Source organism: Oreochromis niloticus, linkage group LG22 (assembly GCF_001858045.2).
Source record: "Oreochromis niloticus isolate F11D_XX linkage group LG22, O_niloticus_UMD_NMBU, whole genome shotgun sequence".
Classification (NCBI taxonomy): Eukaryota; Metazoa; Chordata; class Actinopteri; order Cichliformes; family Cichlidae; genus Oreochromis; species Oreochromis niloticus.
The window spans coordinates 20,362,176-20,377,104 of NC_031985.2; the positions used below are offsets into that span (position 1 = coordinate 20,362,176).

Here is a 14,929-nt window from a genome sequence, read left to right on the forward strand (position 1 = left end):
CTACAGCTGGTGGCCGCGAACACCAAACGGAGTGAAAGGGCTAAGAAAGTGATGACGGCTTGATGTAGAGGGGTTGTTGTTTTTTAAGCGAAGGCTCGAGAGTTGGTTGATTGTTTTAAAGAGTGGCACACCAAAGATTTCCAGAAACAAACAGCCAAAATGCTCTGCCACGTTACTCGTCCGGATTCGGTGGTGATGGAAGTGGAAGTTGATGCGAAGGCGAACGGTGAAGATTGCCTCAACAAGGTAAAGACGGACAGCACGTTTTATTCTTCTTTGTGTCTTCATGTGAGAATAACACGTCGCCGTATGTGCGTCGGTGAGGCAGCACGGCTCGGGTTGTCAGAAAAATATTTTCTTATGTTTCTGTCAACTTCACCTCTAATGTGTCGCATTCATTTATGAGTCGACTAAATGTGGTGAATAAGACCGAAGAGCCAAGTTTCTGCACGATTAGAAGATTTTATTTGTTTTTATTTCTTTAATTAATTAATTCGCCACAGCTTCAGTGAGCTTCAGCTTTAAGCTACAACAAAACTGTCACCTGCTTTGTTGCTTGTAGCAAACAAGGACTGAGGAAACAATGTTCTGAGCGCCAAGTGCAGAAAAAAGGTCAACTTTTTCTTCTTTCGTGTTTTTCTTTTCTTTCTTTCTTTCTTTTTTAAATAATACAAACCCTCTAAAGTGTCACTTCTGTCAAAAAGCCACGGGGCTGAAACACGTAGAGAAAAGTTTTGTTAGGTTGCTGGGAAGCTGCCGACTGCCACTTCAGGCTCCTTCGCTTAGTCAGAGGCAGATGGCTTTGTGCAGGTTACTCCAGGTCATCCTGCCGCCTCTCAAGATGAAACTTAGCTTTTCACATCTCTACCCACCACCACCCCCAACTCAACATGGACACAGTAGTAACTGTTATTTCCTTTGATTGCCATTTCCCCTCCTCATTATGATGTTAATCTATTTAATATGCACAGAACGAGTTTTATCTCAGCCTCCTGGCTCCCTGTGCAGACTTTCAGCAGCAGTTATGTAATAAACCCATGGTTGCTGCCGCCGGAGGAGCGTGGGATTGCGGGCTTGATGAGCCCCTGTACCCCGGGAGGGGCTCCAAGTTCACTTCGTGAGCTTCAGAATATTGATGGGGGTTTGTGTGTCGGAGTATCTGCAGTAACAGCAGTACTGGTGAATTTCCTTGTAAAAATAATAATAAAAAAAAAGTCCAGTGGGACTTTACTCAGTTGGTTCTCGTCACTTTCCACATGACAAGAAAAGTTATTGATTGCCTCTTTAAAGGAGCTCTTCACCAGCTGTCGCTGTCCTGTGGTGAAAAGCTTCACGTCTCACTTCGTGTGTGTGTTTTTTGTGACACCCCCCCCCTGCTTGTTTCGTCTTTCTTCAGGTTTGCAGAAAGTTGGGCATAATCGAAGTAGACTACTTTGGGCTGCAGTTCACAGGCAGCAAAGGAGAAAACCTGTGGCTGAATCTGAGGAACCGCATCAGCCAGCAGATGGATAATTTGACACCCTGTCGGCTCAGGCTGCGGGTCAAGTTCTTCGTGGAGCCCCATCTGATTCTGCAGGAGCAGACGAGGTACTTTGAAAGCTCGCACGCTGTAAAGACACCGTGCGCAAGGAAATTTGCTCATAGGCCTTAGAACAGCTATAACTGTGAACTACTTCCTCTTATTGTTTTGAGTGTGTAAATGTGTTCGTCATCTCCTCTAAAACGGGTCAAAGAAATAACATCTTATTTTTTTTTTCATGTACATGACTTTAATGAGGCGCACGTGTTTGGGGAAACAAAACAAAGCCACCATTGGCGAGTTCCCAGAGCATAATCTGATCACTGTTTCCAACAAAGCGAAAATGCCCTATAGTAACCTCTTCCCCAAGCCCTTCCGGGGTTACTATAGGTCATTCTGGTGAAGCGCCAGGGAGGAAATATGATCCAGCAGCTCTGGTGCTGTGTGCTGCTCTGAGCCTACCCCCAGGGACCCTCTGTGTGACAGCCAGGACCTCTCGTCACTGCTCCCATTCAACTCTAAATATCTTTTTGTTTCGATTGTCCATGGCCGTTTTTTGCGTGAACAAAAGCCCTCCCGTTTTCTGTTTTTTCTGCAGATGCAGTTTGGGGGAAAAGCTTGTGTAAGGAGTGCTTTCCCTTGCGAGAATATGCCGTCAATTAGAAACACGGTTGCAGCTGAAGTTTTGGATAACTGTTGTTCACTTTCTGTGCTTTATTGGTCATTAGACAATGGCAAGCAAAGCTGCTGCTACAGTGAGTTGACATGTAGTTTTAACATGTGCCCTTCTCTGCCAAACTAGTTTAAAAAAACAAGTAACGATCCCAGGCATGTCTGAATGGGTAGTCCCCTGCCCACAGACTGTGAAGTTATAAATGGAAAGTGAATTTTCAGCCCTTGAAACGAGTCCCAAAAACTTGTTTTGAACACTAGTGTGATGGAGTCGATGTTATGTTCACCCTGGGCGACGTGATGAGTGTTTGATACCACGGATATGAATCAAGGAAGCACTTGAACTGCAGCATTCCACTAGAACTATTTATTAAGCTAAACTGTCCCTGTTGTTCCCTGGTTCGCCTACTGCTCCGACTCTCTCTTCCTTCTCCCTTCACCCTGCTCTATCCAATGTAAAAAGAGGGCAATTCTACGGTTTCTTTATTTGCTGCTGTTGGGTGATTAAACTGTGCCCACTCCCATTTCCTCTCTGTCTGGCTCTTCTCCCTCCACCTTCATATTCCACTCCACTGTAGCCCATATTTGGCAACCTTTTGAAGAGGAAAGTGAAAGGACAGTCAGGGGGGCTAAGGGCACGGAGGACACTTGGCTGCCTGCGCTCTGACCTCCAGTAGATTAGCAGGAGTTATCAGCAGATGGCTGGTGTTTGCTCAAGACTTTGGGGGGGGGGGGTGAAAAGAAGTGAGATAAAGATTTTAAATTGCAGGTAAGGTCAGGTGGGTCGCTGCTAATAAATACTCGCACATGTCACACTCCACCACGCTGTGAGGTTAGGTGTTTAATTTCGGCTCAGCCTTCATGCCAGCCGTCTGCTCAGATGTGATATAATATGAGGGGTGAGCGTGCAAACGCTGGCATCAGTTTTTAGAGATAAGGCCAAGCTGTTGAAGTTAAAGCAGCAGCATTTTGAGGACAATCACACGTGGCTCAGAAAATCCTTTTAGTGCATTTAGAGTCGTGGCATTTCTTTCAAAGACTCGCATCATTTTTTTTTTTTTTTCTTCTTGATGGCAGATTTTTATCTCGTCTAGGTGCATTTATCATTATCTTTGTCTGTGAACAGTCTACATAAGAGAGTGGCATGCAAGGACCTTCTACACCAATTGATTTATTTTTTGTACTTGTAAAGAAAGGCAAAAGGACCAGTTTTAGCTTATTGTGTAGCTACAATGCACAGATGGTTAACGTCATGCATCGTTTTCCTGAAAGATGGGTTTTGGAGGTTTTTTTGTTTGTTTTTGGTTTTTTGCATTGTAGAAAATAAATTCAAAATTTAAGCAAATGGTACTTAGAAGACAGACTAGCTTCCCTTTTCTTGTTCTGTCACCTTTGACCTAGTTAAGCTACACGACTTCCTGAAAGTTGCTCTGAATGCACACATGCTCTCATGACACGCCTCATGACACAAAGCCATCTTCTACAGCCCACTTTTTAAAACACTTCTGTTAGTCACACACCTACAGGCCCTTTCCACTGCAGCAGAACATCCAATAATTATTTTGAGGGCATTTGTGTACCCATCTGAGTATCTTCTGCTGCTTTTTACCCTTATGTTCAGTTGAGCAATAAGTAGCAAGTGTGTGCGAGCTTGAGTAAATATTCCATGCAGAGCTTAGAGGATAGCCTTGCTACCGTCACTGTCCCCTTATGGGCCTTTATAGCCCTTACATAACCTGATGAACCTGCAGAGCTGCTTATATAAGCTGCTGCGCACTCTGCTGCTGCTTTAAGCCTAGCAGGTCACAAGTGTTAACCCTGCATGTGAGCATTAAAAGAAGCCTTAATGCTCAGATGCAGCCGACTGTTTGGGCACATTCTGCCAATTCATTTTAATCTTTGGTAGGGCCTTTTTGCTAAATAAATGTGACATTCAAAACCAGAATTCATAGTATTTAAGAGGGTATGCTGTGTGGCTGTATTGCAGGGCTTAAATTTAGCTTGCATCTGTGATAAGTGTTCCAGACCATGCTTCTAAAACCTCATTTACTTTTTGATCTGTTTGCTTTTTTTTTTGCAGACTTGTTTAATATAGCTTGCCTAGAACAGTTTATGCTACTGCATAAAATTGACTTGGGGTGGCTTCTTTCAATCTCTCTATCAGCTTGTTTGTTTTTGTGTATTTTTCTTCTGTTTGTAAAAGTTCTTAGTTGCATAAGCTCTTTAAAACATCCAGCATCAACTGACCTGTTACTGGAATAATGCTGCTTTTATTGGTTAAAGGATGCTGACAGAAGGGCCTCAACAACCGCCTCTATTATCTGCATCATTAAACGCTACTTGCTAAAGGGCGTTTATAGTTTAAATATGTGAATGTTTTCCCCTTCATTAGCACTCCTGTTTAGCATTCTGGTCAGGCAGTAAAAAAAACTGGATGGCCCCAGAAGGCACAGCTATTAGCACAGGCTGTATCAGAGGTCCTGGTTGTTAACCCGTGTGCCTCCTCTGGGTTAAGCCTTTGTTTAACTTCAATCCAAATCAAGTGAGTTTTATTTTAATTGATTACGGCTTTTGAATAAAATGTTCATTTGAATCACTGTTGTTCATGATGGTGACACAAGTAGAAAAGACAAGGACAAACCCTAAACAGTTTTTCCCTGAACAGTCTCCTCTGTGATGAATCACAGGACTGGAAACAATTGCAGACTAAAAATATTTGGCTTTAACTTTAAAGACTCTTCACTGCTTGTCTTTTCTCTTACCGTGCACCATCTTTCTTGCATAATGCTGAATATTGTCTACCCACGGTGGCTGTAGACAAAATTAAATTGGAATTTTTGTCACAGACTTTTATACCTGCTGCAGGCCTACACGTACATAGCCAGAGTCGAGCCATTTCTGGGCTGTGTGTGAAGAAAAAGCTCAACTTGACTGCATTTCTTTTGTATTCTGAGCAGATCGGTTTTGTTTTTATAACACACAATTGCAGATAAGGACTATGAAGAACGTGCCGTGTCTGACAAAGTTCATACACGGCCTCTTAGAGTGAATGTTCTACAAAAACTATTTATGCAGGTCACACTCGATTATCGTTTTCAGGTCATTGTGGCATGCTACACAGACGATTAAGCCAAGGATCACATATGATGCCTGTGGGTCTTCTAGTGTTGTTTTTATCTGCAAGCTCTACAATCAGTAATTCTTCTCTTCCAGCTTCTGTATAAATTTCTTACAGTCTGTTTGTTGTGCACTTGAGTAACCTTGCCGTGGTTCTTTTGAAGTCACAACATGACAGTTGTTATATTTTTATGGCACCTGAACTTGATGCGGGGCAGTAATGGCAATATTTTACCAGCCAGTTGCTTGAAACCCAAGAAGTGTGGCAGACAAGCAGCGGCTTTGTTTTAATACAGTGTTGGATTTCAGTCAAACTTGTCAGTTCAAAAGCAAGTTTTATTTAGCGCTTGGCATTAATGCTGCGCAACTGTGCATCAAACTATGCGATCAAACCGCCCACAGCTTCAGAGAGGATGATGAGCAGAGGTAACTATAGTTCACTGACTGCTAGTAACCTCACGACACATTGCTTCTGGCAGGGTGTTATTTGACTAACTTACAAACCGCATTGTTGAGAGTCCAACCGATGAGGTCGGAAACTCTAGTAGTGATTGGCTGGAAGAAGTGCAGGCGGAGGTGTTAGGTTTCAGTTTGCGGGGACGTTTTGTTCTCCTGTGAAATGAACCGACTGACATTCAGCTTGGTGGTTGGTCAGGGCACCAAAAAAAAAGATGAAATGGTTTTTATAGATGGGTGGAACATACTGGAAAGAGTTTAGTTGACTTTGAAAAGTTCTGTTTTCTTATTCAGAGCAAATGTATTTAGAAAATAATAATAATTAAAGGTTCTCACTGAGTTGCTGGAGGGGAAAAAACAATTCCTTTAGGGATATTTCAGTGTTTTCAAATGGTTCAAAGACGGAGCAGAATAAATCAGCTGAAAAATTTATCTTCATCCCTCTTAGCTCCGCTCTTTGGCCGGTGACCTATTTTGAAATATTCGTTCTCAGGGCCCAGGCCCGCTTTAATTGAATTATTCCAGTTAGGCAATCAAGTATTCAAACACTTGCACAGCTCTTCACACGACGATCTCCACAACATCCACAAGCGCTGTTTTGAGTAGATTTCATTTCACCTGTGCTCTCTTGGCACTGACAAGAGTGTTATGACTATAAATGAGTAATCCTTTTAAGACTTTGTTTATGGGTTTTCTCCATTAAAAGACAAAGCAATGGGGTGTATACAAAGTAATACAGTAAAAGTAGGCCACGAGACTTTGGTCTCTGTGCACATTTCCTGGCATTCAGTCTGCATGTGTGCACGCTAGTTGGGGTCAGCCTAGAGAACAAAACAAATGCTGAGATGATGGCTGCAGCTCTAGAAGTACTTGGTTCAGTAATGATGCATGTGCAAACGTATCTGGATAGTATCATGCATTGCTCAGAGAGCTGTCTAGCTGCTGATAAACGGCTCTCCGGTCACTCAAAGGGGGGTCACAGTGACTAGATTCTTTATCATCTGCTTGGAAACCAATTTGCTTGGGCCTGAGGGGGGTTTATTTGTCCATTTCTGTTGTCTTTTGTTGCAGTTATAAAAGGCGCGTAACCCTGAAGGATTTGGAAAAGACTTAACACCATTTTATTTTTATGCGTCCAGACATACTGAGTCACAAATCCTTCCTTTCTTTCCCAGTGTTTCCAAAAGGAAGCTGCACAGTAAATTTAAGGAAGTCTGCCTGAATTGGATCAAGACCACATCAACAAATCAAGCTCAACTCGCATGTTGGGTTATATTTTGAGTTTATGGGCTCTTGCTTGTCTAATAGGAAGGACCTTGACAGGTGCTGAGACTGCCTGATCCTAGCACAGCTGTCTGAAAAGCTCTTTATTCAACAAAGAGGTCAGGAAGTCCTTGTCTTGTAACTAACTGGGGCAAAAGTGATAAAACTTGCTTAAACCAAGTTATATTTGTGACACTGTGGTGTTGCTGTTCAAATCCAGTGTTTAAAAGCACAACAGCAGGACGCGTGCACGTGAAGCAGTTGTGCCGAGTTGTTTTTGTGGTGTTCAGTGGAGTGCATGTGTGTTACCTCTGCCTCAGGCTCGTCGGACAGGAACGACTAGCGGTGATCTCAAGTTACCTCTTCTTCAAGATTTTTCTTCCTAATAGTTATTTTGGCCTGAGCTCAGCAAAGCACGCACACCTGTTTACATATATCTGGCTGCCCACAACACTGAAATAACAGAAGTTTGGTGTCTTACCCTGCAGCCCGAGGGAAGGGCCCAAGAGTGCATCTCATGGCACACTGACACAAGTCGAGCAATGTTGAGGTAAAAGTTTTGGGTACGTCTCCTCTTTGTCTTGTCTTATCTTATCGGCGCCGCGATAGCCAACAGGTCCGCACTTGTGCTGAAGGGCACTTTCGAAATTTTAATTGCCATTCTTGGCAGTAATGTACATCTTGGCAGTCCTCGCTTGAACTAGAGTAACCTCTGCCGCTTGCCCTATGGTAACCCTTTACGGCAACCTGTAGTAACCTCTCCGTCAAGTCGGTCCTATTGTTTGCGTCAGGCAGGTAGCTAACGAGCAGCTCGCCGTCACATGACGCCTGCTGGGCTTGACACAATAGATTGCAGTGTTTGTGTGTGCGCGTGCTGGAGGGAATGGGATGTTTAACACCATATCAAAGCAGTGTTTGTTATGCCTGAGGCTAGTCAGCTGCGGGGTTTCGTTGTTACAGTCTGGCTTTATCTGGGATGGTGTAGACTTGACTGTTTGTGTGCCCCACAGCTGCTTTTTGCTGCTGGAAGCACTGCGAATGTGTTGGAGCTGTCTGTTTTTTGCATTGCGAAGCTGATGCACTGCGTGTGCGTATTCTGTGTGGGCTCCTCCTGCTCCCCTGAGATTACAGAGGAAACGCCACATCCATGTCTTCTGTAGTTCCCATAGGGGTTCTCAAGTAGATGCGTTTTCCACATAATCAAAACAAAGGCTTTGTACACACGTAATGAACAGTGTGGTGAGTGCTGCTTCTCCACTCGACTCATAAATGTCCTTGTAAACCTCAAATATCCCGAAGTCACGGTATGACCTGATTTGCACAAATGAAAATGTCTCTCTTGGCATCATGCTTCAAAGGGAACTTTGGCCCAAGGCAGATTTGCTTTAGTCGAAATAGCGAGCAGTTTGAGGCACAATATACTTTAAGTCCACATCAGGAATATGGAGCTCCAAAAAAATGTTGAGAGGAGAGAAAAGTGCATTTTAAGTTTTATTTGTAGAGCATTGGAGGACTAAAGATGACAATCAGGATGTTTGCCCAGTGGAAGCTGCAGAGCAGGTTTATAGACAGTTACTTTGTTACAGGTCGAATCGAGGAAGGATCGTTTGGGTTACTTGCGTTCAGTTTTTTCATGATGTAAGAACTGAGTCACTTAGGGTGTTCCTGTTGACGTATTGTCTCCTGCTGCTAGAAGGAAGAAAAGTCCTTACATCTTTTGGTCAAAACAATAGCAAGACATGTCAAGACTTGTGTTTTTGGAGTATGGAGCTATTTTCCTTGACCACACCAGAACTGGGTGTTCTCTTTTAAAACATTAACTCAAAACAATAACAGTTCTTGTATTTGCCCACTGTAAAACTTCCACATTTCGGAGCAGGAATTTTTTGTTTTTAGGCACCAGCATGAGTAACGACATAATTAGGGTTTAAATGGCTATGTCACATTTTTGGCAAGAAGCCCAAGAGATGGACATGGATTACAGACAGAGCCTGGCCAGCAGTCACGTAATCGAGCCCCAAGCAGTGAAAGTTCAGTTTCCCATCGAGCTGCAAAGTCTAAATGTGCATGACATTAGAGAGCTGCTGTTTGCATCTTTAACTTTTTCTCAACTTCTACTTTTAGGGTTTCCAGTGAAATTACACTTAAAGGAAGTTAGTGGTGTGTGTTTTTGAGGAAGTTGTAGAAACGGAGAGAGTGCTTGTAACCGCTGAATACAAGCCAAGTGGTTTTTCCTTCTGCTGCACACACAAACAGTTGCAGTCTGTGATGGGAATTAGGCTTTGCAATGACCACCTGCTCTGACATATGTCTGGGTGACTTAAATATCACACATGGAAGTTGGTTCTGCATGACTATGTCAAAAGTAACAAATTAACCCCTCTGTTTATTTTTTAAGCCACTGGTTATTTAGGTAAAGTGTATTTTAAAAAAAAAAAAAAAAAAATCTCCCCTAGTGCTGAGTTTAGTGTGAAAAATTCTTATTTCTCCTCTTTTTCTGCCCTGTAGACACATTTTCTTTACGCACGTGAAGGAGGACCTCCATAACGGTCACCTGCGTATGGGCTCGGAACAAGCCGAGGAGCTGAGTGCACTCCTGGCACAGGCAGAGTTTGGCGACTACAACCAAAACACAGCCCAGTACTGGTATTCAGAGCTGTGTGGAGAAGAGCCCAGCCCCGCCACCATCGACAGGTACAGCACTTACCAAACATGAAAATAAAATGTCTTTGTAAATATGGGACATTTGCACAAGGAAGATGTACTAAGTTATAAATGATGCTGCAGCCTAACATTACCTCCAGTGAAGCTGGGTTAGTTTATGAGACAACTGCAGTTTTTATAGCCCACAAACATGCTTGCTAAGACGCTCTGTACCACTGGAAAGTCACTAACGCTCGGCCCCGGCGCTATTTTTGAGGGAGGTAGGAGTCCAGGCGAGGAGGCATGATGAAAAGTAAATAATGGAGCATGGCAACGAGCCAAGGATGGCATAATGTGGCAGCTAATGGTCATCAATATTAAAATAATTTAAGAAATTAAATTGCTGTCTTAAGCAAAAAAGTCAGCAGTACAGTTAAACAGAACTGTCTTTTAAACTAGACTCCACTTTTCCCCCTACATTGCAGCACATTTTTTTTCTCCTTTTCCAAGTGAAAGACTTAAAGACTCAGATAAGAACACATCACGCACAGCCACATGGTTGGTGTATGCTGTGTGTGAGCTAATGCACACACTGATCAGCAAACAGAAGCTGACAGGAGATCAGATAGCATGTGCTTGCAGGGTTTCACTAACAGAACCTCCTACTGTACATCCCCAACACTTTCTCGTTAAATATAACAAGGACGACGGTTTTACTGCGTTTTTAACGTCTGAGAACGTGGATCGCGTTCTGTTGCGAAATGTGACGCGTAGACAGGAAAGTGTAAACACGGCTTCCCCTTCTCTTCCCACATGTTGTGCAAATGGCCCCGGTCCTTGCTTGTTCAAAAAAATGTATACTTGTCAAGCGGCTTCTGCCAATCCTACTACACTGAACTTTGTGCGTTATGTTGAGCCAACAGCGTTCATAGCTACACCTACACTCAGCCTGTTATTTATGCAGACACGTACATTTGATGTCTCTCTATATATATTTTATAGCTCTATCAGTATAGTAATACATATACTCTTATGCTTTTCTGCAACTGACTAAAAACATTTATTTTTGCCCCTGCAGTATCATTTCTAGACACAAAACTCTAGAAGGTCTGAGCCAGGGTTCAGTGGAGTATCAGGCCCTGCAGCTGGTCTCCTCTCTGGAGCATTACGGCGTGGAGTGGCACTGGGCTCGCGACGCAGACGGTCAGAGGATGGCAATAGGAGTTGGTCCTGAAGGCATCGCTATTTGCAAGGAGGATTTCAGCTTGGTCAACAGGTACAATGGCCGACATCTATAGTAATAACCTCGTTTGTAATATAACTGCATGTTTGATAATACAGGATGCGGCAGCATTTAACAATTTCCTGTTAACTTATTTTAGGATAAGCTATCCAATCATCCAGATCGCCACCCAGTCGGGGAAAAGTGTCTACCTGACAGTTACCAAGGACACGAATGACAGCGTTGTGCTTCTGTTTAAGCTGATCAGTAACCGGGCAGCCAGCGGCCTGTACCGAGCCATCACAGAGACGCATGCTTTCTACAGGTGAGGGTTAGAGCCATATTTAATCCCAGATCAGTGACTCATGTATATAGTACACTCAAAGCCTATGTACTGCAGCTATGTGGCTGCATTTGAGAAGTGGTTCAAAGCTTTAAAACATCACTGTAAGTTATTGTATCTCAAATGTTGGAAATCATAGGACAAAGTCTGTGGTGAGCCCAGATGAGTTTAAATATTAAAAAAAGCTTTTATGCATTGCTGCACAGCTGTGTGTGTGTCAGCAGTCTTTGTTGTTAGTCATTCACCAGTCTGTTTATTGCGGACTATCCTTCACTTAGCACTAGTGAATTATTAGAGAGGTGCAGTAAAACATAACCTAAAATGTGCTCTGTAAAAACTTGTTTTGTTCTCTTTAGGAGAGCATAGTGTCCCTGCCTGGCCTGCTTAAGTAAATATGAAAGTAAAAATGTAGATTGGGCAAGACGGCTTTTAGTAGCGATGAAAATATTTGACCATAGATGTATGTGTGCACCCAAAACTCTTTGCAGTGAGCAGGGACAGTTTGAGCTATGAAATTGTTCTCAATCACAATGACACAAAGACAGTCCTTTAGCTGCCAGCATAGTTTCTTTTTTTTGTTTTTTTGTTGTTGTTGTTTTTTATTTTTTTAAACTCAGATAAAGACAAATCTTCATCCTGCTTGCTTAAAAGCAAGATTTCAATGTCTTATAGTAGTAAATGGAACAGGATGGTTGCAAGTCACAATTTGTACAGATTATCTTAAACTGAAATCAAAGCTCAAATTCATTGGCAGTAGTATTAATGTCTTTTAATTATTTTCAGGTGTGACACAGTTACCAATGCAGTGATGATGCAGTACAGCAGAGACTTCAAGGGCCACCTCGCCTCACTCTTCCTCAACGAAAACATCAACCTGGGCAAAAAGTACGTTTTTGACATCCGACGTACCGCCAAGGAAGTGTACGACCACGCTCGGCGAGCGCTCTACAACTCTGGCGTGGTGGACCTGATGTCCCGCTCTGAAAGCAGGGATCGCTACTCTCCTTCACGCTCCCCAAGCAGGGACGGCGAGCAGGACAAGGGGCTGGACTGTGGCAGCTGCCAGCAAAGCCGGGCCCTGCAGGAGCGTCTGCAGAAGCTCAGAGAGGCTCTGCTGTGCATGCTCTGCTGCGAGGAGGAGATAGATGCTGCATTCTGCCCCTGCGGCCATATGGTGTGCTGCCAGACCTGCGCAAATCAGCTTCAGGTGAGGATTTCTCCACAGTCACACGTGCTGACAAATGACTCCTTAAAAGTGACTTTTGCTTGAGTTTCAGTTTCACCAAAAGCCTTTTTTAATTATTTTAGCTCCAGATTCTTATCTTTTTTTTTTTATGGTCTTTTAAACAACATCCAAAGCCTTGCTTTACACTCTGCTGACCTGATTGTCCCCCACACTTAATCAGCTAAATGTGTCCCATCTTGTGGAAGCAGATGGTGTGAGTGTGCCCTTATGAAGGGATTATGTCAGCCAGGCAAATCTCTCTTCTATTAATTCAAATGGGAAACGTGACCCAACTAATAGATGTGTGAATCACTCCGAAACTTTAAGACAAAAGGAAAAGTTCACTTCTTTGGAAAGAATCACAGTTCAGTTTAGTTTTGTGGTTACGTTTGTTGCCCTCACTGCAGCACGATCGCAGTTGCACATTGAGGCCTATGTGTTTGTGAAAGTGGTGCAGTTTTCCTGTTTCCCCTCTTAAACAGACATATTTCAAATGCTTTTCTTCCTCGTTTCCCCCCCCAGTTGTGTCCCGTGTGTCGATCGGAGGTGGAGCACGTGCAGCACGTCTACCTGCCCACTTGCACCAGCCTCCTGAACCTGACGTTGACAGACAACCACCAGCACCGCAGCAATATTCCCGCACCCATCCACAGAGACACGGCCTCTCCTCACACCTGCTCCACCACAGAGTATGAACACAAGCTCTACCACACATAAAGACGGCACCACCAAGAACTCCACTGTGAATACTTTGAAGTTACACCAGACAGATTTCATACAAAAGGAGAAACATTTCTTTTTTCATCAGCTTTTTCCTTTTTTTTTTCCTGCCTGAACTTCAAAACTGACCAAAAATAGAAACTCCTGAGCATATTTAAAGATCAACGCACTCAAACTACACTCTGATTCTTTGTTTTTCATGATGTTCAGTTTGTCACTGGTTCATTAGTATTTTTTTTCTTCCTTTTTGCTCTTTGTGTGTCATTCTGTCCAAATCTTGTCTGTTTATTTTATTTTTTAAATATCATTATGCCCTGCCACAGTATCATTTTTATTAAGATTAGGCTCATATTGTGAATTAAATTATTGCATCAGTTGACCTGATACATAATTATGCTTTTGAACTTGTATTTTGGTTGAATGCTCCATCGTGAGTAGCTCCTAGCCCTCCTAGACTGGCTAAAAATGGTATTTACTTGAGGGTGTTTTTGTTTTTTAATAATTATTTTTGAAGCTTTGACATTTTAAAACTTTTATGTAATGGCTTGAAATGCAGTTATTTTTTCTTAATGTACCTTTTTTGTTTGTTTTTGTTTTTTTAATGCCAATGAGGAGGTATTTAGAGGTTCAGCAGCATACTGCTCCTGAATTTGGCACGCGTCACACAAACTGCAGTAAAACTACCGCAGTCTTACTGACACTCCACTCAATTTCTTTCATAGACGGCTCAATCTTCACGAGTTTATCTCTCGTCTGGACAGAGATAAAATTAAAAACACTAAAGTGACTCTTGGCAGACACAGAACGGTTGTATCCAAAAAGAATTGGCATTTGTTGAACAGCAGCTGCTTCCTCTGAAAACCTCACCTATAAACTTCCTCTCTCGGATGTGCTAGTGAGTTTCGGTATTTTAGGGTACTGGGACATCTGTATGTGCAATACTTGCTTGCCAAGCTTTTCATTTTCAGTTTTATTTAATTTCAAAGAATATTAAAAAGAAGAAAAACACATACACACCATTGTCACTTTACCAAGGAAGGTTTCCTCAAATATGCCTGGGCTTTGGCCTTAATGTAGCAGCAATGTGTTTATTATTATTACCAGCTTTCCAGAGTTTCTGCTAGGAAGATGAATCTTTTTGTCAATGCTGACACAGCTAAGCTCAGTCACTGCAGGGGAAGGACTTTTATTTTTCACATTGTACAAGTAGCGATTTGTTTCTGTTTTCTGAAGCAAATGCCACTATGCTCTGTTAAACGACTTGGAATTAAACCCTTTTTTATATATTGTGCTTTAACAGAAAGTATTAATAAAGTTGGTTTTTAAAAAAAAAAACGAATTGTCTGTAAATTTGTGTCACGACCATCACTGATTCTGGCTTTTACACTTGACTGTCGACCAAGCTTAACTATACCTGTTGTGTAATGTACTGACTGACATTAAGAACAAGGAACTAAGCTGTAGAAACCAGGAGGCTTGGTGTTCCCCCATCTAAAGGCTGGTACTTCCTAAAATGTTCCCATGTGCATAATAAGACAAACCACAAGGAAAACTGCACAGAAAGCTTTGTTCATTGTTACTTTGATCCTCTGCCTTCTGGTGAATTCACCCGGTGTTTTCATCTTTAAAGCAATGACACTCCACGGGTGCAGTTCCTCAAGTGGCCACTTGAGTTTTGCTCCAAAAGCAAGCAGAGCCCCCTGTAGAAGCCTATTGTCACTCCTTGTTTGGTGCTAATCCCAAATCAGG

General features: G+C 42.6%; 1 protein-coding gene across 1 annotated transcript; it reads left to right on the forward strand.

The window, feature by feature from the left end:
* The first annotated feature begins 6 nt into the window (after nucleotides 1–6).
* On the forward strand, nucleotides 7–14,515 carry mylipa (myosin regulatory light chain interacting protein a). Its single transcript, XM_003444175.5, has 7 exons — nucleotides 7–246; nucleotides 1,397–1,587; nucleotides 9,536–9,721; nucleotides 10,749–10,946; nucleotides 11,053–11,217; nucleotides 12,019–12,442; nucleotides 12,983–14,515. The coding sequence occupies exons 1-7, from the start codon at nucleotides 160–162 to the stop codon at nucleotides 13,175–13,177; spliced, it is 1,446 nt and encodes a 481-aa protein (XP_003444223.1). The 5' UTR covers nucleotides 7–159; the 3' UTR covers nucleotides 13,178–14,515.
* The last annotated feature ends 414 nt before the right edge of the window (nucleotides 14,516–14,929 follow it).